Here is a 27,222-nt window from a genome sequence, read left to right as displayed (position 1 = left end):
TCACAGCTTGTCTGAGGTTTCCATTTGGGGAAAGCAGGAAGTCTGGTGAACTGAAAGACCTCCATTGCGAAGTCATGGTCTTCATGGGCAAGTCTTCATGGTCTTCACTGGTCACCTAGTTTGGCCAAAGTAACTGTGGCAGTTACAGAGGAACAGATGTTTTCGTCACAGTACCCTCAGAGCCTTAGTAAGGTTGAGTTACGATAGTTCTGAACACCGCGATGGGGGGTATAAATGCCACCCTGATAGGATAGTTCTGTTTTTCTAAGTTCCAGTAAGACAGAAAAGATTAGGAAATCACCCGTAAGTAAAATCAACAAAAATTAAGTATGGTATCCATTGGCCATCAGCCACCTGTTGTACTCAAGAAATCGAAAGGCCGTTTTCTCCTCATGGAACTCTGAGGAAGTGCTTCTGAGCAGATACGCTATTAGATCTGACGTACCTAAGACTCTGAGGGGGCATCACCACATCTTAATCAATTAAATTCCAAGTTAAGGTTTTTATTTCTTTCCACTGAATACACTTATTGTTGGGCCTTCCCTAGTGGCTCAGTGGTAAAGAATCCCCCTGCAATGCAGGAGACCAGGGTCGAGCCCTGGGTTGGGAAGATCCCTTGGAGGAGGGCATGGCAACCCACTCTAGTACTCGTGCCTGGAGAATCTCATGGACAGAGGAGCCTGACGGGCTGCAGTTCATAGGGTTGCACAGAGTCGGACACGACTGAAGCATTATGTCAAGGTCTATCAGCTGGGAAAGCAGGCTCAGTATTTGATGATTTATTTTGCTGAGTGAGATGCAGGGCTTGAAAGGTAAGAGGCATAGTGTGAGTTGAGGATAGAATCAAAGTAGGGAGGCCTTGACTGCTTAAACAATGCAGGCAGAAAACGCAAATAACACAAGGTGACTGAATGACTAGCTTAACACTTAGGGCTGCTTTTATACTGTGAAGCATCATTATACTGTAGGTAAATTGCACCGTGAAGTTTGTTCATTTGATGAGTGGCATCGTGTCTTTCGGAAAAGGCAATGGCACCCCACTCCAGTACTTTTGCTTGGAAAATCCCATGGATGGAGGAGCCTGGTGGGCTGCAGTCCATGGGGTCGTGAAGAGTCGGACAGGACTGAACGACTTCACTTTCACTTTTCCCTTTCATGCACTGGAGAAGGAAATGGCAACCCACTCCAGTGTTCTTGCCTGGAGAATCCCAGGGACGGCGGAGTCTGGTGGGCTGCCGTCTATGGGGTTGCACAGAGTCGGACACGACTGAAGTGACTTAGCAGCAGCATCGTGTCTTTAGCACTTTCGGGGGTGCTACTAAATAGTATTTGAAAGCAGTGTAAATACAGAGCATTTACAGGTACAGGCCTGGGTGAGTGGAAGCTGAGCTATCAGGGAAGCCCCTGAATCCAAATTATGTATGGTCAAATCCAAATTATGTGTTAACCTAAGTTAACACACCTGTTTCAAGTAAATAAGAAGACACCGACTCTTCATATTTTTGCTAAAAGCAACCAGAAGCAGGCAAAGTCAGAGGCTTAACCCAGCAGAGAGGTGCCATGGAGAGACAGGGAAGTTTTGAGAGGAGGTGAGTTTTTAAGCGTTTTGCCTTTGAGGTAAAGGTAAGGTGTCGGAGCATAAAAGTCCAAATGGTAGTTGAAGATGCTGGTCACGAGCACAGATGAGGGAGGCTTGTGAACAGGCCGAATCTGATGTGGTGGGGCCCAAGATTCTGCTTTTCTAACAGGCTCCTAGGTAGGGTTTATTTGATTGACCCACACACTGGACTTTGAGTAGCAACGGTTTTCAAGATGACCTCTGAAGTTGTTTTCACCTCTGACTTTCTGAACCTAAGTCCTAACCCTAACCTTTAAGAAAACTTTGTATTGTGACACACTAAAAATCACAAGGACATTTCTGTTATATGATTTATTAAATGACTTGTTTATTAAGTGTTTGTGGGAAACTTTTAGTCCTGTAAATTTATCATTTTCCAGGAGGAGTCGTATAATACAGCTTAGGGTTATTCACCTTTTTATTTGTGGATGGAAAATAAAGTATAATACAGTAGATTGACTTTTTCTTTTTTTTGGCCCATGCTGTCGCTGGAGGATAAAATTAAAATTACATATTTGGAGCTTCTATTGAACCTTGATAATTTTCAGTCCACAGCATGAAACCAGACTTGAGGAGCTTGCATTATAATTCATTCTACATAGAGGGAGACTGCTTGCAGTGAACTATCAGAGTACCTAGCACTCTGCTGAGCATGGAGTAGGTAGCAACTATACTTGATGAATGGATGAGCAATCTTGTGCTGTGGATAGTCAAGCTCCTGAGTTAACTTTTGGTAACTCAGACACGTTAACATGTGAACTAATAACAAGACAATGCCTATTAAAAAGATTCTGGTACAATCAAGCATACATTAATTATGTGAGAATTTATTAAACAGTTTTCTGATCTTTCCTGTATATTAAGTGAACCTGTGTTTGATGGGTTTGTTGCAATCCTGATTGGTATGTACTCTGCTGCATTTCTTCTGAAAATATATTCTGTCCCAAGGCAAGTGATACTCTGTAATCTAGCAAATGTGCTGAAAGGGTAGATTTGGATATTGACCAGTTTATTTTTAAAGAGAATATGTGCTTCCTCCCATCGCAACTTGTAATTTTTTTTTTTTTCCCCTTGAAGGAATATTTAAAAGAACAGCTGTTTTCTATGAATGGTTCAGAGGAAAAGCCATTACCCATCCAACCTTTAAAGATGACCTTGAGGAGTGTGGGAGATCAGCCCTCTGCCTTTAACCCTTTCCTTGTGTACAAAGTATTCAGTAAAAACATGCTTGATCAGGTATGTGGAAATGACATAGTAAATTTCATTAAAACTTTGTGCTGTTTTTGTTTTTTTGTTTTACACAAGTAAGAAAAAAAAATGCTTTGTGTTTGAATATTTACTCACAATCTTTTTTGATTAGCACGTGGAAGGCCTTGCTCTTGTTTGCATGGTCTGTGCAGATTGACTTTCGAAAAGTTATTTTACCTTCTTTTCTATTTGTCAAACTGATTCATCTGTTTGGTCTGTAAAATTTGACTTTTGACCCGGTCGGTTCACTGTGGGCAGAGGAGGGAACATCTGTTCGGATGTGTCTACGAGAGGCTTGAGAAATCCAGCTTTCCTTAAAATCTTCCCCTCCATGGCAGGTCCCACCCTCCCTCGATATACACAACTCACAAAACACCTTGCAATCTTTATGAATTTATCTTGTTTATCAGGTAAATTATAAGATACTTTAAAAGTGATTGTAAATAGAGAACTGAGCTCCTATTTAAGTGGCATGAGGTCAGTTAGGCTGTTTTATAACCCCAAACACATTCCTGAATTTAAACTGAATTTGTTAATAATCTTAAAGTCAGGATATGTGGAATAAAGTCCATGTGATAAATACCACATATTTTTTAACGTCAGAGTATGGACAGAAGAGCCTGGTAGGCTGCAGTCTGTGGGGTCGCGAAGAGTCGGACATGACTGAGTGACTTCACTTTCCCTTTACACTTTCATGCATTGGAGAAGGAAATGGCAACCCACTCCAGTGTTCTTGCCTGGAGAATCCCAGGGACGGGGAGCCTGGTGGGCTGCTGTCCATGGGGTCACACAGAGTCGGACACGACTGAAGTGACGCAGCAGCGACAGCAGCATGCTATCGTTTAAGCTGCATATTTCATAGTTACATTCAAAAGATGATCTTTATGCCAAAGCACTTGAAACCTCAAGTCATTCTTGCTTTGTTCATTCTCCTGGTGTCTTTTTCCCAGTAACCTCCTGACAGACTGTTGGAACTAACAGGGCGGAAGAGAAGGATCGCTTGACCTAGAGCTCTGATGAAAATGAGAATTAAAACCATGGCCTAATTCGGGATGCAGATAATATTTTTACCATGCCTGTTCCAGCCCTCGTCTGCATTCATCAATACTGTAGTAGAATAAGACCTTCAAATGCTGACAACCCGGGGCAGAATTCTCCTGCTCTATGACAGGATTGTAGTGCTCCATTAATCAGCAGGTGACAGGGCATAGTTCTTGTTGGATTTTAAACACTAGCCTGGACTCATATTATCAAAACTATTTAGTTTTAAGAGGAATAAGCATCCATAATACTTAAAACCCAAATATATTGCATAAGTTTGAGTTTATTAGCCGCCTTCCTGTGTTGTACATTAGATTCCTCCAACCATAAATAATCATTGTAGCTGTTAAATTATCCTCACTTCATTTAAATAAATGGCATGTTGTATTCAGCTCTGAATTATGAGATTATCTTTCACGGTAATTTTTCTCCTTGCTCTATTGTGAAATTATCTATTAAATGAGAAAAAAAAAGAATTATGTTGTTTACACTTACAGGTCCTTATAATTTCCCCTTTAAAGCATTTTTTTAACCAAAAACACTAATATCACTCTCTAATTAAGCTGTATCTTATAATTTGAGCCGTAGTATCAATACTTCCATCTTTTTTTTTTTTAATCAAACTTCCGGGTGCTAAAAGAAACCTATAAATTGATACATGGAAAAGTTGCCAGTTATTTTGCTTTACTATACAAAGAGTCACCCTTTCAGAGAAACTTGTTGGGCAAATTCCATTAGCAGTTGGAAGAATATAATGACTGAAGAAATTGATTTATATTTTTATAAATAATGACTACATCCCCAAATGGATTTATAAATTAATTGCTGTCTTATTGGAATAAAAACCTTCTTCTGTGGACATGATTGATGTTCTCTGTCTAAGTCCTTGTTCTGTACCCCCCTCCTTCTTAGTTAGTCTATCACAGCTGGAGCTTTAATTTACTGATCATATTAATTCTGATTAATAACTAACAATAGTGTCTTCTCATTTGTCAACAGTCAGCCATCACAAAATGGAACTGGAATTGGTCAAACTTGCTGCCAAATTATCTGGGACTGGATAAGATGACCTTCAGTGTACTGCTCAAAAACAGGTAATCGGACTGGGGACTTGGGGGGTGTGTCTGGGGGAAGAGGATATATGTCTTTTATATATAGGGTGCATGTGAGTGTGTGTAGATACACACATATTTGAAATGATCTGAAGTATAGTTTCTGAATGCTGTTTTTCTAGAGTAAGCATTTGCAAAAGGCAGAAACATTTTTTTCTGAGATGAAATTGGCTGAGTTTAGTCTGAACTTTAAATATTTCTGATGTTGTGTATATAACAGTTCAGTATTATAAACACCCAAAGTTATTGACTTGAATGTCATTATAATTCATTATAATACTATGCCTTTGTTTACAACCATTTAATGAATGCATACAAAATGCCAAGCCAAATCAGCTGGTCTAATCAGGGGAAACATATAAGTAAAACTGTCAAGATTGAATTTTTTGCTTTGCAGCCAGTCATTTTGGCACTGTGTTGCTATAGTCTCTGTTGCATATTACTTTACACACAGACACACACACAGACACACACACACACACACGCACACACACACACACACACACATGTACCCCAGGACAATGCAATAAAATGATAATGCTAGTTCATCTGAGGAGTCTGTACATGTAATTTATTTTGCACAAAGGTATGCATGTTTTCTTTATATTTTAGATAAATATGTTCTTTCCCCATACCTTCAAGGCTTTCAGTGAAAACAGTAGTGTAAGTTTTAAGCTTGCTTTTCTCTATCAACTATCACATCTTTACATAAAATATATATGTCTGGTTGCTTTTATTCTTCAGGTATTATGTTTGTTTATACTTACTTCTATATGTCTTCATGATGTATAATATATTTTATCATTTTGAAATAATGTGTCATTTTTCATAAAAGACAAGAGCGACAGTGACATAGTAGAATTGTCAATTCATCCTTGAGAAATTTGGGTGCATATAAGGAAATATCTAGAGAGAGAGATTCTGGTATTTCCCAGATGGAGTTTTTTTTTTTTTTAAAGGCAGCTTTGTTGCCAAGAAAAACTATAGTTTTAAAGTGTGTGGTCACTGTGGTATTCCTAATATTTCACCCCTAAGTGAAGCTCACCCACCAATCATGGACAAAGTTGAGCAATCCAGAAACTTCCCCATTGAGAACAGAGTTTTCTCTCAGCAAGCTTACCACCTGGCAGACAAGGTGGTAGGGCTAGGGTATAGTTCAGAGTGTACCCTATTAATGCACACGTCCTCACAGGTGCTTCTGTCTTGTTGCTTGGAGAGGTGGGAGGAGAGACCAGGTCTTCTGTTGAATCTAAGGCTACACAATGTTTGTTGTAATTTAGTTCTAAGTCATGCCTGATTCTTTTGCAGCCCTATGGACTGTAGCCTGCCAGCCTCCTCTGTCCATGGGATTTCCCAGGCAAGAATACTGGAGTAGGTTGCCATTTCCTTCTCCAGGGAATCTTCCTGACCCAGGGATCAAACCCACGTCTCCTGTGTTGGCAGGTAGATTCTTTACCACTGAGCCACCAGGGAAGCCCCACAGTATTAACTAGCTATCTGGAAACAAACTAGGAAAGATAAGTCATTTTCCCCAATACTTGGAAAGTTTTGAGTTTATGTAGATTAGCTGTATTGTATTTCACTAAGTTTTGCAGTTGTGAATTGCCTGCTACCAATCCACTAAATGGTACTGTAAGGGCAACACATCATTCAAAACTTCCTATGTTTGCTCTATATAATATTCACTTTTCAGTGAATTTGTGTTTTACCCCACATTGCATATTATTTTTGTTTAACAAATTTAGGTATACCTCAATTAAGCTGATAGCTATTAAACTCTATTTCCCTGAGATATTATGTACAGGAATGAGTGGAGAAAAAGAAAAAGAAATCTCACAAATTTAGCCAGAAGTAGTAACAGGTCAAAACAGTTCTCTTGGAAAAGGGTCATGAATTTTGAACGGGAACAGCTAGATTCTGTTTCTTAGATTCTTTAAAACACTGGTATGAAAGACATTCTATTTTAAGGTACCACATACCACAAGCTACAATGAATACAATGAATATAACTGAGCTGCCTTAGAAGGATGAAAGACATCTGAGAGTTTTTAATCTCTTTTAGCACTTTCCCATTTATTTTAAGAATGTTATTTATGAGACCTGATTAATATTGAATTGGTAAGGAAGACTTTTTTCCCATTATTTTCTCTGAGAGACTCTCATTTAGATTTATATGAAATGCCAATTTAAAACACAAATAGTGCATTGAATTTTTTACAATGTGGTTATTTGAAATTACATATTTGAAAATGAGATCACAGAATATTGAACTTCAAAAATGAGGATTATAGATACTAACCTACATCCAAAAAGTGATACTTTGTATCTATACCTATGATCTTTGCTGGTAGGCAGAGCCAAAGACAAAAACCTAGACCAACTTAGCTGAATATGCTGTTTTTTTTCTCCCCCAGAGTTACTGAACGGTCAGTTACTTATTCTTCTTTTTCTCTCTGTAATTGGTAATAAATTTATACTAACCTATCTCTACACTATGGTTGAGTTCATACATGGTGCTGCAAATGTTGTCTGGGGACATAATGTTACAAAGAAATAGAACTCAAATCCACAAGGTCGTCTTTAGGATATACTGGTTGGATCTCCTTACAGTCCAAGGGACTCTCAAGAGTCATCTCCAACACCACAGTTCAAAAGCATCAATTCTTCGGCACTCAGCTTTCTTTATAGTCCAACTCTCACATCCATACATGACCACTGGAAAAACCGTAGCCTTGACCAGATGGACCTTTGTTGGCAAAGTCATGTCTCTGCTTTTTAATATGCTGTCTAGTTTGGTCATAACTTTCCTTCCAGGGGGTAAGCATCTTTTAATTTCATGGCTGGAGTCACCGTGTGCAGTGATTTTGGAGCCCAAAAAAATAAAGTCAGCCACTGTTTCCACTGTTTCCACTGTTTCCGCAGTCAAGAGAATGTTAAAGGAAGATGTGCATTGGTTTTGAAAAGTGGTAGCATTGGCACAAAGCGGTGTTAGTGTCTGGCCAGGTAAGGCAACAGTGAAGGTCATTTGGATTAGTAGGAAGTTGGAGGTGGGAGGTGGAACAGACAGGTTATACCTGAGGTTATGTCCATGGAGGTTATGTAAACTCTAGGCCTAGAGCAATCATGAGAGTCAGAACAAGTGTCAGGTCAGAGGGCAGGCAGCAGGCCCGTGGGTCTGTAAGACGCACAGTGAAAATGTGAGTGAGGAGGAGGGTCTAGGACCAGATGAGGCACATAGAGGGTAAAGACTCAAGGGATGAGCCCTGGAGGAATGATTCAGGTACATGAAAGAGGAGATACGGTGGTGCCAATAGTATGTGTATCTGAGACAACACTGACCTTTGTTCCACAAGCTGATTCTGGGCCGACTCCAGCATCAGAAAAAAATCCCGAAGTGGCTGACTGCCTGAGTCCTTGTCCAGGAACGGCCTTCTGCTCACTCTCAGCCCTCATCGCAAAACAGGTCTCTCCAATTCATGATGTTCGAAGTTCATTGCCTTTCCTGCCCTTTGAGTTCTCCCAACTCTTCCCTGTTTTAGGGTCTTGATACTTGAAATTCTCTCAGCAACTTCCATGGCTGGTGCCATCTTGTCTATCTGGGTACATGTTACCTCCTCAGAGAGGTCTTGGCTTATCACCTGTCTAAAGTGATCCTCCAAATCTATGTTACTGTGGTTTCTCAATTGAGTTATCACCATCTGAAATCATAGTTTCTGTTTATTGTCACTTAACTCCTGCTCACCCCCACCTCTGCCTACCCCGGCCTCCAGAGTGGGAAGTAAAATCCATGAGAACAGGGCCTTGGCTGTGTCTTCAGGGCCTAGAATAGCCCTTGGGCACAGAGCAGACTCTGAGTAATATCCGCTGAATTAATTAACAAGCAAATGAGGAATAAAATGCAGAGAAAAAGTCAGCCCTTGACAGATGAATACAGAGTAGGTATTCTCTAAAGGTGGTGTTTGATCAATAGGCATGTTGGAATACGAAGTGTATCCTGCAAAATCTCAAGTAAAAAATTATCTATGTGCATATTCCTTCATTTGGATGAAAAGCAGGTTAATTAAGCTTTGTATGTTTAAAATGCCTGGGTTTTTTTGTGTGACGTTTAGCTCAGATTAAAAGCACAGAACACTGGTCTTTCTTTAATTAATTGATCCAATTCAAGCCATAACCTCTTTAGCAACAAAGTCTGTTCTTTACTCCACGATTCAGATTCAGAAGTCTTTTGATTTTGGGGTGGTAAGGTCTGTATCTGTTAAATGATAGTCATGTTGAAAAATATAAGATGGAGTTAGCTGACAAAAATATCCAACCAAGCCTTTGTAAATTTGTGATTTTCAAGGCATTTAAAGAAATAGGTAGAAGCTGAGACCTCAGAAGAGAGATCCTGAATATGTATGATGATATATGTTTTTCAACTTAGAAGGTTTGCTATTGTGGAAAAATAAAGACTCCTTAGAGGTTAAGAAAATCAACATATATATCAGTTCTACACCGTTACCTTTAATGCCGTATAAGACTAAGTACAGTGATTGTACATTGATCTTTCGAAATAATAAAGGTGCTTTTCCCAGTTTCTTACTATTACTTTCCCGCTTTCTTCCTCACCCACTTTAAAATAAATCCAGACTCTCGAATGAGATGGTGATTGCATTTGCAGGAGAGCTCACCAAAAAGGAACACTCTGTATTCCTTCCTTCATGGCGAATCTCCAGATTGCCATTTTGATATTGTTTTCTTTGCCGCTGGAACAAATTTATGTCGCTTCTTTTCTCTTTACCTTATTTATTCCAAACTAATTCCCAAGAATTGTGGTGTCGAAAATAACCTGTGAATACAGTGGAACGCGATGCTCTTTTAACCATCTAAGTATACTGCATATGAGTTTGGCTTCGAGCTGAGCAAACACAATCAAATGTGATGGCAGAAACAGCAGAAGGGGTGGTAGATTTCTGGCTGTCACTGCGAGGCCTTGCCAGGTGGGCGATAACTGTACATCTGAGAGGAAACCACGATTAGAAAACACGTTTTAAAAGAGCCACGCATTTCTGGAGTTGCTTGCTTGCTTTTAATAATAATAATTGTCGAAGTGCTTCCCAGCTGTGTGGGATTATCCTCCATGTGCCCTGTGGTGTGTAGAGGGTAGGAAATACTGCACTCTCCGGTGACTGTTCTCAGGCGGAGCCGCGGTTAGCACGATGTTTATAGTTGCTCACAGCAGTAAATTCCTGACGCAGCAGCCGGCAGCCCGGTTATGGAGAGGTGGGTTTCAGGGAAAGAGGAAGTTGATTATACATACACCCCTCTGAGCCATTACATCCATCGCATACGCCATGGCATGCCTATGTGGTCTTTTTTTTTTTTTTCCCCAAGCTCTCACTCCCTGAAAAACCCCTTCTTTCCCACCTCCACTCAAATACCTCAAACTCTGACTCCACCTACCATCACCATCTTCCCTAACAGGAGCAGGCTTCCCTTCCATTTTTAATTCCTGAAGCAGCATGTGTTTTTTTGGACAGAGGTTGTCTACAATGTCTTTGCGATACCTAAATTTAACGTTCTGATCCTCAGCGTTTTCCAGGCTTAGGGCTTTGGTACATGAATCAAACAAACCCATCAGTGGGCATTGTTTCCTGAGTGGTAACCTGTATATGTATATAGTACTTTCACAGACATCTTCCCCTTTGATACTCATTACAACTATGTAATGAGAGACAGGTATTTGTGAGGGTCCAAAATGGTGTGCCCAAGATCACAGACATTAACTAGCATCTGGAAGGCAAAATGAAGGCTTCTGATTCTGTATCTGGTAGTTTATCTACAATACTGCTTCGTATTCCTGGTCAGTTTCTTCTAGCTCTGTTGAGATGCTGTTGACATGTAGCACTGTGTAAGTTTAATAAGGTGTACAGGGTGTTGATTTGGTACACTTATATATTGCAGAGTGGTTACCATCACAGTGCTAACTATCACTGCTGTCACCTCACATAATTACCATTTCTTTTTTGTGGTGAGAACATGTCAGATCTACTCAGCAACTTTCAAGTATATGACAGAGTAGTATTAATTATAATCACCATGAGGTACACTAGTCTCATAACTGCAGATTTGTACCTGTAGGTCGAAATGTGTTTTTTTTTTTTTTTTTTATTACTTCTATATTCACTGTACAAGTACTGGTGATAGTGAAGATAGAAAAGAGAAGGCACTTGCCACATGGCTGATGTAGTTTAAGTAAATTACATAGACATTTAATTATAAATCCTTATGATAACCTTATAAAGGAGGTACTGTGTTACCATTATTATCCTGGTAAGGCATCTAAGGCACACAGGTATGAGCTTTAGGCAATGATGATCAGATTCTGGCTCACATTCCACGTTCTTAACCACTTGTAGTAATTTTCTAGAGTTTTGTTTATGTCCATGGAATTCTCCAGGCTAGAATACTGAAGTGGGTAGTCTTTCCTTCTCCAGGGGATCTTCCCTACCCAGGGACTGAACCCAGATCTCCCACACTGCAGGTGAACTCTTTACCAGCTGAGCCACCAGGGAAGCCTGAGAACACTGGAGTGGGTAGCCTATCCCTTCCCCAGGGGATCTTCCCGACCCAGGAGTCGAACCAGAGTTTCCTGCATTGCAGGCGGATTCTTTACCAACTGAGCAATCCGGGAAGTCCTTGCTTACATTACTCCTTCAAATGTCGAAGGGTATCCTTGAGGGTTGGTCCACAATATTTTTCGTTCATTGGAAGTTTCCACTTTGGTTATCACAATACTTATCTCCCCTCTTCAACTCTTATATCCCTCTCAGCAACTGCCCTGCTATCCCCTGTTATCAGGAAAAATAAAATAATTTGAAATGAACCTCCCAGCTTTTCCTCCTACACTTCGGTTTTGTTTATGTTATCTCCAATCCTTTGCTTCTTGTCTGGAGCCTTGGAGGAAGAAAGCCCTCTTCTAATTAAAACTTGAGAACTAAGTTGACTGCATTTAGGTTGTAGAGGGTCTGAGGTCTGAGAAATTTGGACGTTAACCACTGGACTTGAAGGAATCATCAAAGCCCGAAAGTAAAGGAGTGATGGGAAACAGAAAGCTACTTTAGGACATTCATAATAAATGGGGTGAAGGGGTAGGATAATTTAAAAGAAGGAAGACCGGATTAGAGACGATTGCTAGAGATTGAGGAGATTTTATATCACTGATATAAAAGACATTCCCAAGGAAGCTTGGGGGCCCAGCTGAATCTATTCCTAATATGCATAAAAATAGCTATGATACTTTCTCTTTGAAGACTGTGTGGCCTAGGTATTTATAGAAAGGTGCCATGCACATCATTTCTTCAGATTGAGTGAGTCAGTTCAAATCCTCCAAACAGGGATTAGAGGTCCATGAGGTTTAACAGGAAAAATGCACGTGGAGGATAAAGAGGAGGAAACTCAGTTGCTGATTTGATACCTGTGAAAAGAGGGAGCGCAGGGAGACGATTAGGTTGCAAGAGCCTCAGTTAACAGTGGTTCTCGGAAAGTGTTGACAAGGCCAAGGAGGACTCCTTGAGTTTACGTCACAGAGTGGAAGAGTGCCACGTCCTGCAGGAATAGGCTGGTAGTATAAATCCACTGTGCTCAGACATGGCCTGAGACCCGCTTGGGAGAAGCATGGCCTGAGCACAGATGCCACAGCAGATGCAGAGAAGTGGCCGCGAGGGGCTTCACTTCCCACGCTGACTGCAGCAGGAGACGTGAGTGGTGCATTTCCATGGCTCCCACAGTGGGGGTGCCAAGAGTGATTCTGTTACATGTGGCGAGGTTGTGTGTGTGTGTGTGTGTGTGTTATGTAAGTTGACAAGGATGAGTTTAAATAAAGCTCTCTATTACTTCAACGAGGTAGGAAACAGACAACCTAAATAAATACATTAAATGCTATTGACAGAAATGCAGAATTGGCAACATTTTGATGAAAGGAAGGTATAATAATTTTCTCAAAAGCAGCCATGGGAGAATTTTTTGCTTGTCAAGTTGAACCAAAATTCACTTTGTAATGAATTTTCTCCTACCTAATTATGCATTCACATACTGGCACTTTGGGGTTCTTGCAACGGATCAAAAGCTGTTAAAAACTTGCTTGAATGGAGTAAATTCTTTTTTCAATAACTATTCTTTAAATCTCTCCCCTGTCAAATTCTGTTCAGACCCCAAAGCCTCTGTGATGTTTTCCTGCAAAAAGTTTCAGCATAGTTTCCACCAGGAGTAGCTGTCATAGGCCCATTGATTCAGTTTGGCCATAGATGAAAAGAACATTGACTGCTTTCAGGCTTATTGGTTATCGCTGAATATCTCTGTTTATTTTGTTGCTATATCAACATAAAGAGAGGAAATTATCTCTTTGAAGATATTTTATTATGACATAGTTATGAGAGAAACTTAGATCTCTTTTAAACACAGATAGTATAATAACAAATCTGAACAGCTAATAAAATTGTTCACTTTATATAATATTTTCTATCACTATATTAACATTATTATAATATGTTTGTAATGTGTTGTATGTAAAATTAGTTAGGATACCAATAGTGCTTTCTTATACTGTAAGTGAAAGTCTCACCTTTAGGTACCTTAGGGGTGTAGCTCTGAATTTTATTTTTCCATAATACGAGATCTGATGAAAAAATTAAATCAAGATGTTTTTGCATCCACAATATTTGTATTAATATAAGTTTGAAATTTGTTTTGTAATAAACTATAAGCAATACACATATGTAATTTCAAGTGGCCCAGGAAATTAAGACATAAAATTTGAAAGGTCCTCTCCCCAGCTCCTCAATCACATGGGTTCCACTGTACTTGTAGCCATTTGAACCATTTCTGGTTTTATTTCTTTTGATTAATAAATCTAAGTGACAGGTTATACCACTAATATTTTTAATCTATCAGCTTAAAATTAATATGTATGGGCTCCCTGCAATAGAGGATTTAACTTATACTACCTCTTCCCTTTCCCTTCAAGCTCTGCTAATAAAATTTTCACTTTAGTTCTTCTACTGCACACTTTTATGTGATATAATAGAGCCTGTATTTTAAAATCAGTTTGTATTTCTTGTATTTTAAAAATTTTACATAAAGTATAAAGTTCACTCTTTTTGGTGTACAGTTCTGAGTTTTGACAAATGCATGAAGTTATTTAACAGTCAGCACAATCAAAATACAGAAAATCTCATTTATCAAAAAATTCCCTTGTGCTGACCCCTTCCAATTTCAGTTCCTCCCCCACCCCAATCCCTGGTAACCGCTGATCTGCTCTGGTGTCTATAGGTTTTTCTTTTTTTTTCTTTCAAGCTTGTCATTGTAAGAGATTTATATAGTACGTCACCTTTTCTATCTGGCTTCTTGGCATCATGCATTTGAGTTTCTTCCGCTTGCTTGTGCTTCTTCTAGAACAGCAGTCCATTGCCTGAAGGTAGCACTGTCGATCACCTTACCTGTTAAAGGACCTTTGGGTTGTTTCCAGTGTTTGGTGATTGTGAATAAAGACTCTGTAACCATTCATGTACAGGTTTTGCACGAATATAGGTTTTTTATTTCACTTGGACAGTACTTAAGTGTGGGAGTGCTGGGTTGTATGGTACAGTTATATTTGACTTTATAAAGAAACGACATCCTTCTGTATTTTATACTGTCTATGAGAAATCTGATGGCAGACCAGTTCTTCTCCTTTTCATATCCCTGTCATGTCGATGCTTCCTTGCTGTTATTAAGTAACTCCTCCTCACCAGCTACCCCTGGTCATTCTGAAATGAGATTGTGTCAGTGTGTGAATCTTTGGTTTCTCATAGCACCTTCAATATTGTGATCTCCTTCAGAATAAAAGATTTTTTTTCCTATTATTGATTATTCTCTTGGCTTCCATCCCCAGTTACATCTATATCCCTTTCTGGAATTCCTGTAAAGACAGGTGTTCTGAACTTACTCTTCCTCAGATACTAGTAAAGGCTTCTTAGACATCGTCTCCTCATTCTCCAACTCTCTAGATCCTTCCCACCTCTTTTTTTGCAACTAAGTCATTCATTTCTGTGACTTTAAGGGATTATCTCAGGTCCCAAGATCAGATGCCTTCAGGGGCTGTGCAAATAATACAAAAATGTAAAGGCAAGGTATCATACAATACAGGGAGGTGAGGGCATACCTAAATAAAAACATTCAAATTCTTTTTTTTTTAATGTTGTGTTAGCTAAATAACATATCATCAGAATGGAGTAGGTCCACCAATATGAAACTCTAAATCTAACCACTAAGTCGTCTGTAGCTCCAGTTCTAATTGTTCAATAAGATTCCAGATCACATACACTTGGTTTTTTCACTGTAATGATATTTTAATGTAGTAACTCTCATATCATAAAGAAGTCCTAACATCATAATTATCTTTATCAGAAAAATGCCTCCTTAGAGTTGGGTAATTTCTATTCATAGAACTAACTTTTTGTCCCTGGCCTCAGCCTAGAAACTTTGAATTACTTTGCAAAATTTCCATCTCCTTTCATCTGTATTCCGTTAGACACCACATGCCCCCGTTTTCCCTCTGAACGTTTCTTACAGCCACTGGTTTTTTTCTCTTAATTCTCCTCTGCTCAAAATCCAGTGCCTTCATCTCCTGATCCCTAGATATCCTGCCTTCACTTCTTATCCATTTACGTCTGCTGCATTAATATGTTTTTTTCCTTAAACTTTTCCTTTATTATTAAAAGCAATTGAAAACAACATTAACATTTTAAAATACAGAAATAGTATGTTTATAATCTAAGCTCACCACCCAGATTCAGGATCTAGCCATGGGGTCTGTGTCGAGGGTATCAGCATCCATGATGAAATTGATATGACATCTGCCCTCAGAGACAGAGACTCATCACTTCCTGACCAGGACTAAGATTCACCTCCGGTCACTGATGGAGTGGAGGCTCCAGGCGAGGCAACCCATGAGGCTGGAGGACAAGGATGTCTGTTCAGAAGCCAGGCACATCTCATGTTAATGACGGCTACCCTTTTGCCCAGGTTTATCCCCTCTGCTTCCCTTGACCGTCATCCTCCAAGTCAGCCCTTCGAAAACCAGCTCAGGCCCGCCATCAAAGGCCTCTCCAGTTCTGCGGTTCTCAGAAATCCTCCTGCCTTTACAAATGGTTAAACTTGTTGATGTTCAGTATGTGATACGTTGTGATGGTCGCCAAATTTTTGGTCAGCTGTCTCTGCAGATATTCTTGTCAGCATTCAGACAGCAGGGCATCTTGAGCTCCCACTTGACACATGTCCAATAAAGCACACAGTATGAAAGCGTAGGACTGTGCAGGTCATGCCTTTTGGCTTCCAGTCTAAATTTACTGTTTCAGAATGGTTTCCTTTTGTTTTTAGACCTTACTGAGGTAAAGAAAGGATCACCAGGAAAAGAGGCTTTGTTAACTCATTTATTAAACATTTTACTAAACTGTTTTCAATTAAATATATGCTCATTAGAAGTCACACAATACAAACGTTGTATAAAGTAAAAGTTAACTGATTGCTTGTTCACCCTCATTTTGCATAGTGCTACTCACTCGAGGTAACAAATCTGTCCTCTTTCATTCTCATTTAAACCTTAAAATATCCTTTGAGCATTAAGTCATCATTCTGAATAGAATTAAAAAAAAAATTACCAGGAATTTTAAAAGATGTCTAAATGCTACAATTTAGAAAAATAATAGATTAAAATATTCCAGTTTTCTGTAAAAAAAAAAGTTTTCTAAGTCACAAAGACATGTGGGATGTAATAACCAACCAGAAAGCTTGTATTGTCAAATAATTGACAATTCGAGGTTAATGAATTAAAATCTATTAGTAGTCAGAGTCCTAGGGTACAAAAGAATTGATCTTGGCTGAGCAGATTTGTAAAGAAGTCAGTAAATTGGTTAAAGTCTTGTTGTTCCCCTGTCTCCCTTGCCAAGAAAGTTCTTTCCATCAGAATTATGTCTTTGCTACATTGTTCATCTGGCTCAGCTGGTGCTAGTGATGAATATCCACTTGTCCATTTCAGCTAGTCAGACCTGTAAAGGACTTAAAGAGTTAGGACTCCCTGGAAATAGATAACTTTGTATAAACGGCAGTTTGGGCTCTTGTTATTTTATTATACAGAGAATATTCTTGCTAGCAGATGAAAGTAAAGAATTACATAACCCACAAAAACCACTGTGTTGACTATAAGAATACTTCTATCTCATTATTTGTCCAGCAAGACTTTGAGGAAATAGATGGATCTGTGACTGTTCATTTATCCATCCGTCAAATATTCACTAGGCACAGCTGATAAAGAAATGAGCCAGACACAGCCCCGGTTGTCAAGGAACTCAGAATCCAGTAGAGGAGACAGACTGAAAAATCAGTGGCTGTGGGTGCAACAGAGGTTCATGCAAGTGCAGTGGACGGTGTCAGGGGAAGGGAGCGCTCACTCCACTGAATGCAGAAGCCGTCAGGAAATCCACCCAGGATATGGTGATACTTGAGCTGCATGGTGATGACTGAACATGAGTCAACCAGGACCCCAAGGTGAGCAGTGGTCATCCTGCTTATTTTGGCTAGAGTAATCAGTCTCTTCTCTGAATTTTTCCCTTTTGAATCACTTCCGTTTGTAACATACAGGCACAGTGAATCAATGTTAGACTGCTTAGGACGAATTCAGAGGCTGAATTGAGGGAGGGGTGGTGCAGGAGAAGGGGCGCACTGGTCCTACTTAGGCCCACATGTACCTGCTCAGTCGCTAAGCAGTGTCCACCTCCTTGCGACCCCATAGACTGGGGCCTGCCAGGCTCCTCTGTGGCATTTCCCAGGCAGGAATACTAGAGTGGGTAGCTACTCCCTTCTCCAGGAGATCTTCTCTACCAGGGATCGAAACCGCGACTCTTGAATTGGCAGGCAGATTCTTTACCAATGAGCCACCAGGGAAGTCCATACTTTGGCCCATAACTGGGGAATATTGAAGGAGATAAAGATTCTTTTTTTCTTGAATCCTTGGTCTCATCTGACCCTGAAGTTTTCAGGCGTGTGTAAGCAATTGCTGGGGCCAGTGTAATTTATAGATCAAATGGCCTTGTAGGATGTCACTAAAATTCTATTTGCCTTATATTTGTACGGCTTGGATGGGATGTACTTTGGTGAGGGCACTCTTGGTGCGTGATTGATGACTCTTCAGACAAGATGTGCTAGTTTAATACTGGCCTTGGTCAAGTAGGAGAGGTGCACCTGATTGGTGTTGCTCTTAATCTCTCAGTGTCCTTGGCAGCTTGTTCTGGAGCTGGACAGTCTGTTCTTCAGTACTTGTTTCTCTCTGAACCGTGCAAGTTACCCGACGGTGGTGGGCATGCCCGGGAGAGGTAGTGATGCTCTCTGGTCTACATGTCCATGTTTATTGCTCTGAACTAGCTCATCCGAGATGGACTCAAACCACATCTATAGACCCCAAGGAGTTTCTGAGGAAGAAACTTAAGTGGAATTCTTTCCTAATTAAGTGCTTACTTTTTCTCACTTAGCAAATAATCTAACAGGGAATTGAGGATTGACATTTGATTTTAGCAAAAGTACGTGCATGTCAGTGATAGATGCTTGTTCATAACAACTCCAAGAATGTGGATTAAATGTGTGACTTTAATGCATTTGTTGGAAATAATGTTATTTTTCATGAAGTAAAAGCATTTGTAATTTTGCTACAAGGAGGAATATTTGCTTCCCCTCACACATTTTATTTAATAATTTTACTTCTTTAAAGGCAAAACAGCACACAATTTGAAAATGAAATTTCCCCAAAGTGTTCAGTGTTGCTAATATGTTTTTCATTTTCTTCATTATGCTATAGTGGAATATTGCCATACTTTGAAATGTGCAACTTATCTCCCTGGAGGCAGCAGATGGTGTGACTAGTCTGTCTTCTGGTAAAGGATTTCTCCTGAGAGATGGCATCTAGGGCTGGAGGGATGGGGGTCCTGCCCTCAGAGAGCACCGGCTCTCATCTTACTGCAACATTGCAACATTTTATAAGTTACCGTTTATAAATATGGGGGGGGGAAAGCCTGCAAAAATGGAAAGGTTTTGGCACATATTTAAGCTTCCTTTTTCTTAGTTTATATAAGAAAATACTTCCTTTGTAAACTATTTATTTCCTCTATATTCGTGTTTTTCTCACTGAATGCCTCACTAGAGGACCAGCTGACCCTTTGGGCAGGACATGATTTTAGAGGTGTTTCTATGATCTGGTTTTCAGCTTTGAAAGTCTGGTAACGTGGTTTCATAGAAATACTGACTCACAGTAACCAAACTCATTAGAAACTTGTATAAAACTAGAGCTCCGTCTTACCAATTTACAGTGAAAAATACAACTTGAAGGAGATCTATTCATTCTCTCCCTCAAGGTAAATTGACATCAAAAGCCAGGTTGTGACAAAAAAAAAAAAGTTTTTTGATGAGTAGGAGTGAACCATCTCTCCATGGGGCTATGCCTGCCATTAAGACCTAAAGCATATATTGAGAGTCAGGTATCCTTGTTTCTGAATTGTGCTAACAAGTTTTTATACTTTCTGGACATTTTTGGTCCTCTGCTGACTACTCTGTTTACATCATCTCTTTAAAGAAAACAAGGGAGATGGAGAAATATTTTCCCTCTACTCTGATAGGTTTGATAGCTGGGTCTATAAAATAAATAGAGAAAGATAAATTAATAGGAAAAAAGGTTCACAAATTTGTTTGTCTTTAATATTACATGCACAGGTGTATTACCAGGGAGAAAAAGTGAATACCCTCCAAAATGGTGAGGTTTGAGAACTTATATATCATCTTACTAGATGAAGGGGAGAAGGAATGTAGGCCATTTATGGGAGAGTAAAAGATTTTTAGGAAAGAAGAACCAGTTTTTAGAAGAATACTGTGAAGTGTGATAGTTTGTGTGACTTCCCAGGTGGCTTAGGGGTAAAGATTCCACCTGCCAATGCAGGAGACACAGGAGATGCGAATTGGATCCCTGGGTTGGGAAGATCCCCAGGAGGAAGAAATGGCCCACTCCAGTATTCTTGCCTGGGAAAACCCATGGACAGAGAAGCCTGGAAGGCTACAGTCCTTGGGGTTGCAAAGAGACAAACACAATTTAGCAAGTAAATAACAATGTGACAATTTGTGACATCATCAGACAAACCCAGATAGTTTGGGTGTGGTGTTGACCTCTAATCTCTTCTCCTGTGAGAAGAATCAGTCTTCCCAGGTTAATGATACATCTGGGAAGGGGACTTATGGCAATTGAGTTCCTTTTGGAGAATCTGTCTTTAGACAGATAGGAGAGTTCAGAGAATTCCTCTCCCTGTACAGGCTGTGTTTCAGATATCTTCAGCTCAAAATAATCAGTACACCAAAGCAGCGTACTTTGAGGTTCCTGTCCTGAACTCCTTCAACAGTGTGTAAATACTTAACTCCCAGATAGAATATAGTTTTATCATGAGTGAAAACTCCAGGAGAGTGTTGTTGTTGTTGTTGTTTTTCTTTTTTCTGTAATGCTAAGATCAATTAGCAATGTCTGCCACAGACAGGAGAGGAACATGATGGCTTTTGTGATGCACATTTGTTCATTGTGGCTTAAGTCTGAACTTTATTTATGCAATCAAATGATTCTCTGATTCATATTTAAGAACAGCACTCTGCACCCTTGGAAATTATTTGAGAACATGCTCTGAAAACTGGAAGACATATTAACTTTCTCATTTTATAATTTAGAAAATATTTGTCTTGAGAGCCTTACTGAAGGCATGGAACTAGTAGGTAGCAGAACACCAACTTAGGCCCACGATTCCTGTCTCATGGTCCAGCATATTTTCTTATAAACTGAAATAATAGATATAAGAATCCTAAAGACTGATGACTTTATTTTCCAGCTTAGTTTGAGAAATCTCTTTTCCTTGGTAGGATTAAGTTGTTTATGCTTTTAGATTAGCAAAATGACCATGAGGATTATTATACAGTACACTGATACTTAATCATGGACACGTGTTATTAATAGAGTTACTTGGGAAGAGTATAAAAAAAAAAACTAAAGAATTTCTCAGGAGAGGCACAGTCATTCATTGGTACTTTTTAAAAGTTTTCCATGTGATTTAACTTTGCAGCCAAAATTGAAATAATTGATACAATTTGAAAACTTGTTGAAATAATCAAATACTACATGAGTGCATTTGAAATAATCAAATACTACAGGAGTATCAACAAAAAGTCATTGTTGACATTGTTAAGTTCTTGAAGGAATCAATATTTTTATCAGCCAAATCAGTCCTTCCAAATAAACATCACCACATTACAAGATTAGTACACTACTAAATATTTTTTATTCCATAATTCTTAATATAGGCATCAAATAAGCAGTTGGAGAAGTAGCAGTGATTGTGATAAAAATATAAAGGTCAGAAAATGGTGACTGGCAGAATGGAAACTTGTGATTCTTAGCTGCTCACTTATTGATAGTACTAAGAATTTTGTTAGTCTTTCTTTCACTTAATTAAAACTAAACTTTGTATAAAATACGTAAACTGTGGAAGAGAATGCTGGTCCAAAATCTAGATTAAAGAGTAATAAGCATTGACTTTTAAAATATATTTTAGTATCTATTTAAATGTTATTGTCAATTTATTTACATGTTATTGGAAATTCATAGTGATTCAAAAATGAAGCTAAAGAATGAAACCCTGAGAAAAAGATTCTTGTCTTCCATGTTTCCTTAATTGCCCACCCTTTTGTCTTATGCTAGATTGCTTTCACAGTCGACCTGCCTCTTCTCTGGTTCACACTTTATGAGTATAAGGAGGGCATTATGTGGTTTTGTTTTAAAAGCCTTTTCAGTCTCTAGAGCAAGATTAGGGGGAAACCAGTAGCAGTGCTGCCTTGCACTTGAGAAGAAGTCATGGAATACCAGACACACTTCAAGTAGAACAACTGAAGGTGAGAATCTTGAAATAAGGCCTAAAAATTTCCCAGTGGGATTGATCATCTACAGACAATTAAAGCTACATAGATATCTGGTCAGGAGCTAGAACTTTCCTAGTTCTGATGAAAACAGGTCAAGTAAGTAGCACAAGAGCTGGCACTGAAAAGCCTTCTTACAGCACAGAGAATGTAAAATTACCACTCTAAAAGTCGACCCTGAGACATGTCATAGGAAAACTTTTTTAATGTGACTTTTTGGATTGGCAGGTTATGACAAAACTACATTCATGTTACTTGAATACATCTTTTGTCTAGTTTTACATGCTTTTTGACTTGTCTAAAAAATGACATATTGAAGTTTTCATTAGCTTTAACCAGGTGTGATTTTCTTATGGAAGATACCTCAGCAGGACTGCAGTTTAAGGCGAATAAACCAGTGAAGCTCAGAAAGGCCATAGCCCTCCTTCAGATGGTAGCAATGAGCTGAAAGACTCATTAATCAACCGCAGCGTCACAGGTGTGATGGCTTGCCTACAAACTGCCAACAGACTGTGAAAGTCACATCCGACAGGCTAAATTGTCAAACTAGACCCATCCATAAACATTTTAACACGGCAAAATTCCAACTCTTTTGTCTTTAAGAGGCGATTCTGAAATGTTAACGTTCCTCCAAGCCTGCTATGAAACGTTTATTTTATTTCATAAAATTCAAATTTCTTGAAAAAGAAATTTGGCCTTCTTTTCTGTCATAAAAATCTCTATTAGTGTTTTTATTTTTCATTTTGTTTTCTATTGGTTATTTAATATCCTTTATCTTAAGGATCTATTCTTTTGTATTACATGAAAGGGTGGAAGATTGAATTGGCCTGTGTCAAGGCTTTATCAGTAGTGAAAATCCTTTTTTTAGCTTGTATATTAGCTTGATTTGTGCATTCAGAAGTGTTTTCACTAAGAAGAAAATGTCTGTAGATATGTTTTAATGGGAGAACCATGTAAATACTTTTATTTCTAACTAAAAGAAATTTTTACTTCAGGTAAACTGCTTGATTTGGGGGGTTTTCCTTTTGATCCGTAAGAAATCATAATTTTCATTGGATTTTAGTCTCTCTGTATTTTTTTAATGATGCATCACCAGAGAAGTCTAGCTATTTCTCTGTCCCTTGGAAAGATAAAATAAATACTAAATAAACCAGGGTGTGAAAAAGGAAATAGAGATTAAAGTTTATGTCCTATAGTGAATCATACTCTAATTCACATTCCTTGTTAATCTCTGTTCTGCCAAAATATTAGTAGATTATGTATAAATTTCCATAAAGCATTTTGATTACTACTCTTTTGTTGACCTTAACTTGATATTGAAAAGTTGCTTTGGAAGAATTGAGTAGGGATATGTGGGGAATGGGGATGGATTTTTTACAACTAGAAATTAATAAAGAGTTAATTTGTGGCCCATTTCATAGTTATCTAAATAAAAGTGAACAAACTCTGATATTTCTATAATTTCTGTAATTACATATATATGTATTTATCTGATATTGTATCAGTTCAGTTCAGTCGCTCAGTCATGTCTGACTCTGAGACCCCATGGGCTGCAGCACGCCAGGCCTCCCTGTCCCTCACCAACTCTGGGAGCTTGCTCAAACTCATGTCCATGGAGTCAGTAATGCCATCCAACCACCTCATCTTCTGTCGTCCCCTTCTCCTCCTGCCTTCAATCTTTCCCAGCATTAGGGTCTTTTCCAATGAGTCAGTTCTTCCCATCAGGTGGCCAAAGGATTGGAGTTTCAGCTTCAGCATCAGTCCTTCCAATGAATATTCAGAACTGATTTCCTTTAGGACGGACTGGTTAGATCTCCTTGCAGTCCAAGGGACTCTCAAGAGTCTTCTCTAACACCACAGTTCAAAAGCATCAGTTCTTCGGTGCTCAGCTTTCTTTATAGTCCAACTCTCACATCCATCCATGACTCCTGGAAAAACCATAGCTTTTACTAGACAGAGCTTTGTTGGCAAAATAATGTGTCTGCTTTTTAATATGCTGTCTAGGTTGGTCATAACTTTTCTTCTAAGGAGCAAGTGTCTTTTAATTTCATGGCTGCAGTTGCCATCTGTAGTGATTTTGGAGCCCAAGAAAATAAAGTCTGTCACTGTTTCCATTGTTTCCCCATCTATTTGCCATGAAGTGTTGGGACTGAATGCCATGATCTTAGTTTTTTGAATGTTGAGTTTGAAGCCAACTTTTTCACTCTCCTCCTTCACTTTCATCTGATATTATATATTTATCTGATATTTATAAAATTTCTGTATACCCAGGATTCTACTGGAAATTCTTGGTTAAGAAGCATTCAAATTGATTTACTCTTGGTATAGATACATGCACAGAGGAAGCCCTCAGTAAGTATTTATTTTGATTTGAAAATAGTTGGAGAATGAATAGGATTATAGTAGAAAGGGAATAGAAGAATGAGAATTATATACTGAGAATTTACCGAAGTACCAAAATTTTAATCAATATCTTACCTGTGATCCTTTATTAACTGAATTTAGTTTGATTGAGGACAGTTAATAATGCTATATGATTAGAAAATAAAGTATGTAAGAAACATTAATAAAGGTTAAAATTCCAACTAAAAGATATATAAGCATTTTGAAATTTTTATTTGTACACAATATTCTATGCTCATATTACTCTGAAAACATTTGTTTTGAGCATCCTCATAAAATTCCCCCTTCAGTCTTTTTCCTATCTGTGTACATTTATGCATAACTTGTAGTAACTACTCTCTTGTTGACAAAAATTAGAAGAGCTTTCACATCACAGTCGCATCGTAGGTGGAATACAGAACTGAATTAGCTTCATTTTAATGGATATGTATGTATAAAGATGCTACCATTGGAATCTTTGAAAAGTATGCTTTGAAATAAGCCTAATGGCCATTTATTTTCTACCTATATTGTTAGTGGCTTAGTAACTACACACTTCTCCCCCCGTAAAATAATAAAGAAGTGTTCTCTTTACTTGTCATAATAAAATCTCTGAGAAGTACATTTTAATATACCCAGACTCCTACCAGTAAAGTGTTAATAAAATTAATAATAAAAAGTATAATGATTTCTACTGGGATAATTACATGGGTAATTTAACAGTAGATTTGGATGAAACTGGAAGCTTTATATGATATACAGTTAAACCTCTATAAATGGTATATAGAAAATCAGACTGTCCCATTGTCTTTTGGATACAAAAGGAATCTTTTAAAATGTTAAGTAGTAGCAATGCTTAAAAGGTAAATTTTCTCTTTCATTGTTCTAATAAATAGCTCTTTAAAAATATTTGACTAATTGTTGTTTCATGGTTTTATTGTCTCTTCACATTTTTGAAGTATAACTTTATACCCTCACAGCAAAGTTATAAATCTAGTCTGCTTATTTTTTTAATTTCATTAAAATGAAAGAATGAGCTGTAGCTTCTCAAATAACATAGTTTGGGGCAGTTTTTAACTTGATCTGTACTCTTCATAGCTGGTTTCCACACAAGAATATTCTTGACTATCCAGTGAAAACGTATTTTAAAATGTGAAGAAATCTGTCTTCTAAAGGAAAGCCTATGGAGCTTCATACATTTAGACCACTTGTTACTTGATTAGCAACACGCTGTACATTTTTACACAAACTTTTAATTCTCAAAACTTTGTGTTAAACACTTGTCGTAGTTTTCATTATAAAGTTAGGGAAATAGGTTGAAAGAAGATAAGGGTTTGTTGAATGTCACACAGTTTTTACATGACTAGGGTGGACTTCAAGTCAAAGGCGATGGTTGACTCCACAGCCTAAGTCCTTTTCACTCCAGACTGCTGGCAGAATTCAAGTTGTAATGATATCTGATTCAAATATTCTGTTGAATGTTAACATTCTTATAATGCATGCATTGCTAAGTTGTTTCAGTCTTGTCCAACTCTTTGCAGCCCAGTGGAGTGTAACAGCTCTCCAGGCTCCTCTGTCCATGGGATTCTCCAGGCAAGAATACTGGAGTGGGTTGCTATGCCCTCCTCCACGGGATCTTCCTGCCCCAGGGATCAAACACCCATCTCTTATGTTCTTTTCACTGGAAGGCAGGTTCTTTACCACTAGCGCCGCCTGGGAAGCCCAAACATGCCTATAATACACATATGCTGTCTTTAAAGATTTTATTGTAAAATATAAGAGAAAAGCATATTTTCAAGCATAACAGAAAGTAAATATAGAGATCTTTACAGACTGTGTTCTTTTGTACTTAATTAGTACATCTCAAGCCTTTTCTAGTCCTATACTAGATACTGGTGAATTATTGTAGAATTTGACTTTGGCAAACTATAAAATTTTGCTGCATTTTGCTTTTTCCCACTACAACTTGACTCCATTAAGGAGCTTAATTGATGCTTGTATCTGATACTCCAGGTAAGGTCTGTATAACTCCGTGTGCCTTCTAGAGTAGCTGAAGGTCACTAACGTGTATCCATTGCGAACTTCTTCACGTATCAGAGTAATTAATATAGTTTATTGCAGCAGTATCATATTAATCTTATTAGCTTAATTATTTAGACTGTTTTATTGTCTTCCATTGCCCTGAACTTTAAATGACGTAAGAAAAGTATACCCAGGGGCCCTGAACTGTGACAATATTAAGTACATATCAATGTTTATATTAACTAATAATTAATATTTATAATAATAGGCATATGTAGAATAAAATTTGCTTTTAATGATTTTATATAAATGATATATATTGACATATGGGCTAAGAATATATCATATGTTAATTCAACTAAACATTTTATTTAAATATCAGGGAACCCCTGGGTAGTTTTTTTCCATACCAGAGATTAGACATACAGAGTCTCCAAAGTGGAAAAAGAATAGAGAATTTTCAGAGCTGAAAGGTTTTTTGTTTCCAAACAAATCTTATGAAAGCATGCATTGAATCTCATTAAGAATGGTAGATCAGTTTGGTAGCAGAACAAGATTTGTCCTGTTCTGAAACATTTTGCCCCTCAACTGAATTTTTACTACTTTTTGACTTATTTTCTTATTATTTGCTGTCAGTATTAAAATATGCATATTTTTACAATTTACTTCATAGAAACTTTGCTCCTATATTTTTCCATTTCCGCCTTCTTTTTTTGTGCTATTATTGCCATACGTATTAAGTCTATATATGTTTTAAACCCAATAATTCATTTTTGAGTACTACTTTATGCA

At 38.2% G+C, this 27,222-nt stretch overlaps 1 protein-coding gene across 12 annotated transcripts in view; it reads left to right on the top strand.

Annotated features, from left to right (window-relative positions):
* The window catches only part of KIAA0825 (KIAA0825 ortholog), a 404,341-nt gene that overhangs the window by 215,369 nt on the left and 161,750 nt on the right, over window positions 1-27,222 (top strand). For 8 of the 12 annotated variants that reach the window (XR_014056215.1, XR_014056216.1, XM_081498685.1 and 5 more), the window contains 2 exons: window positions 2,696-2,854; window positions 4,907-5,001. Coding sequence is in view for 10 of the 12 variants with exons in the window: in XM_081498685.1 (XP_081354811.1) it covers window positions 2,696-2,854; window positions 4,907-5,001 (254 nt within the window). In the remaining 2 variants the exon portion in view is untranslated. Of the gene's footprint in view, window positions 1-2,695; window positions 2,859-4,906; window positions 5,002-22,355; window positions 23,474-27,222 lie in introns of those variants that run through there. The other 4 variants (XM_081498692.1, XM_081498693.1, XM_081498686.1 and 1 more) reach the window with 2 other exon arrangements.

Source organism: Giraffa tippelskirchi, chromosome 6, assembly GCF_054371585.1.
Source record: "Giraffa tippelskirchi isolate mGirTip1 chromosome 6, T2T-mGirTip1v1.2.pri, whole genome shotgun sequence".
Taxonomy (NCBI): Eukaryota; Metazoa; Chordata; class Mammalia; order Artiodactyla; family Giraffidae; genus Giraffa; species Giraffa tippelskirchi.
The sequence above is the reverse complement of the archived record's forward strand: the minus strand, read 5'-3'. Positions and strand labels throughout refer to the sequence as shown.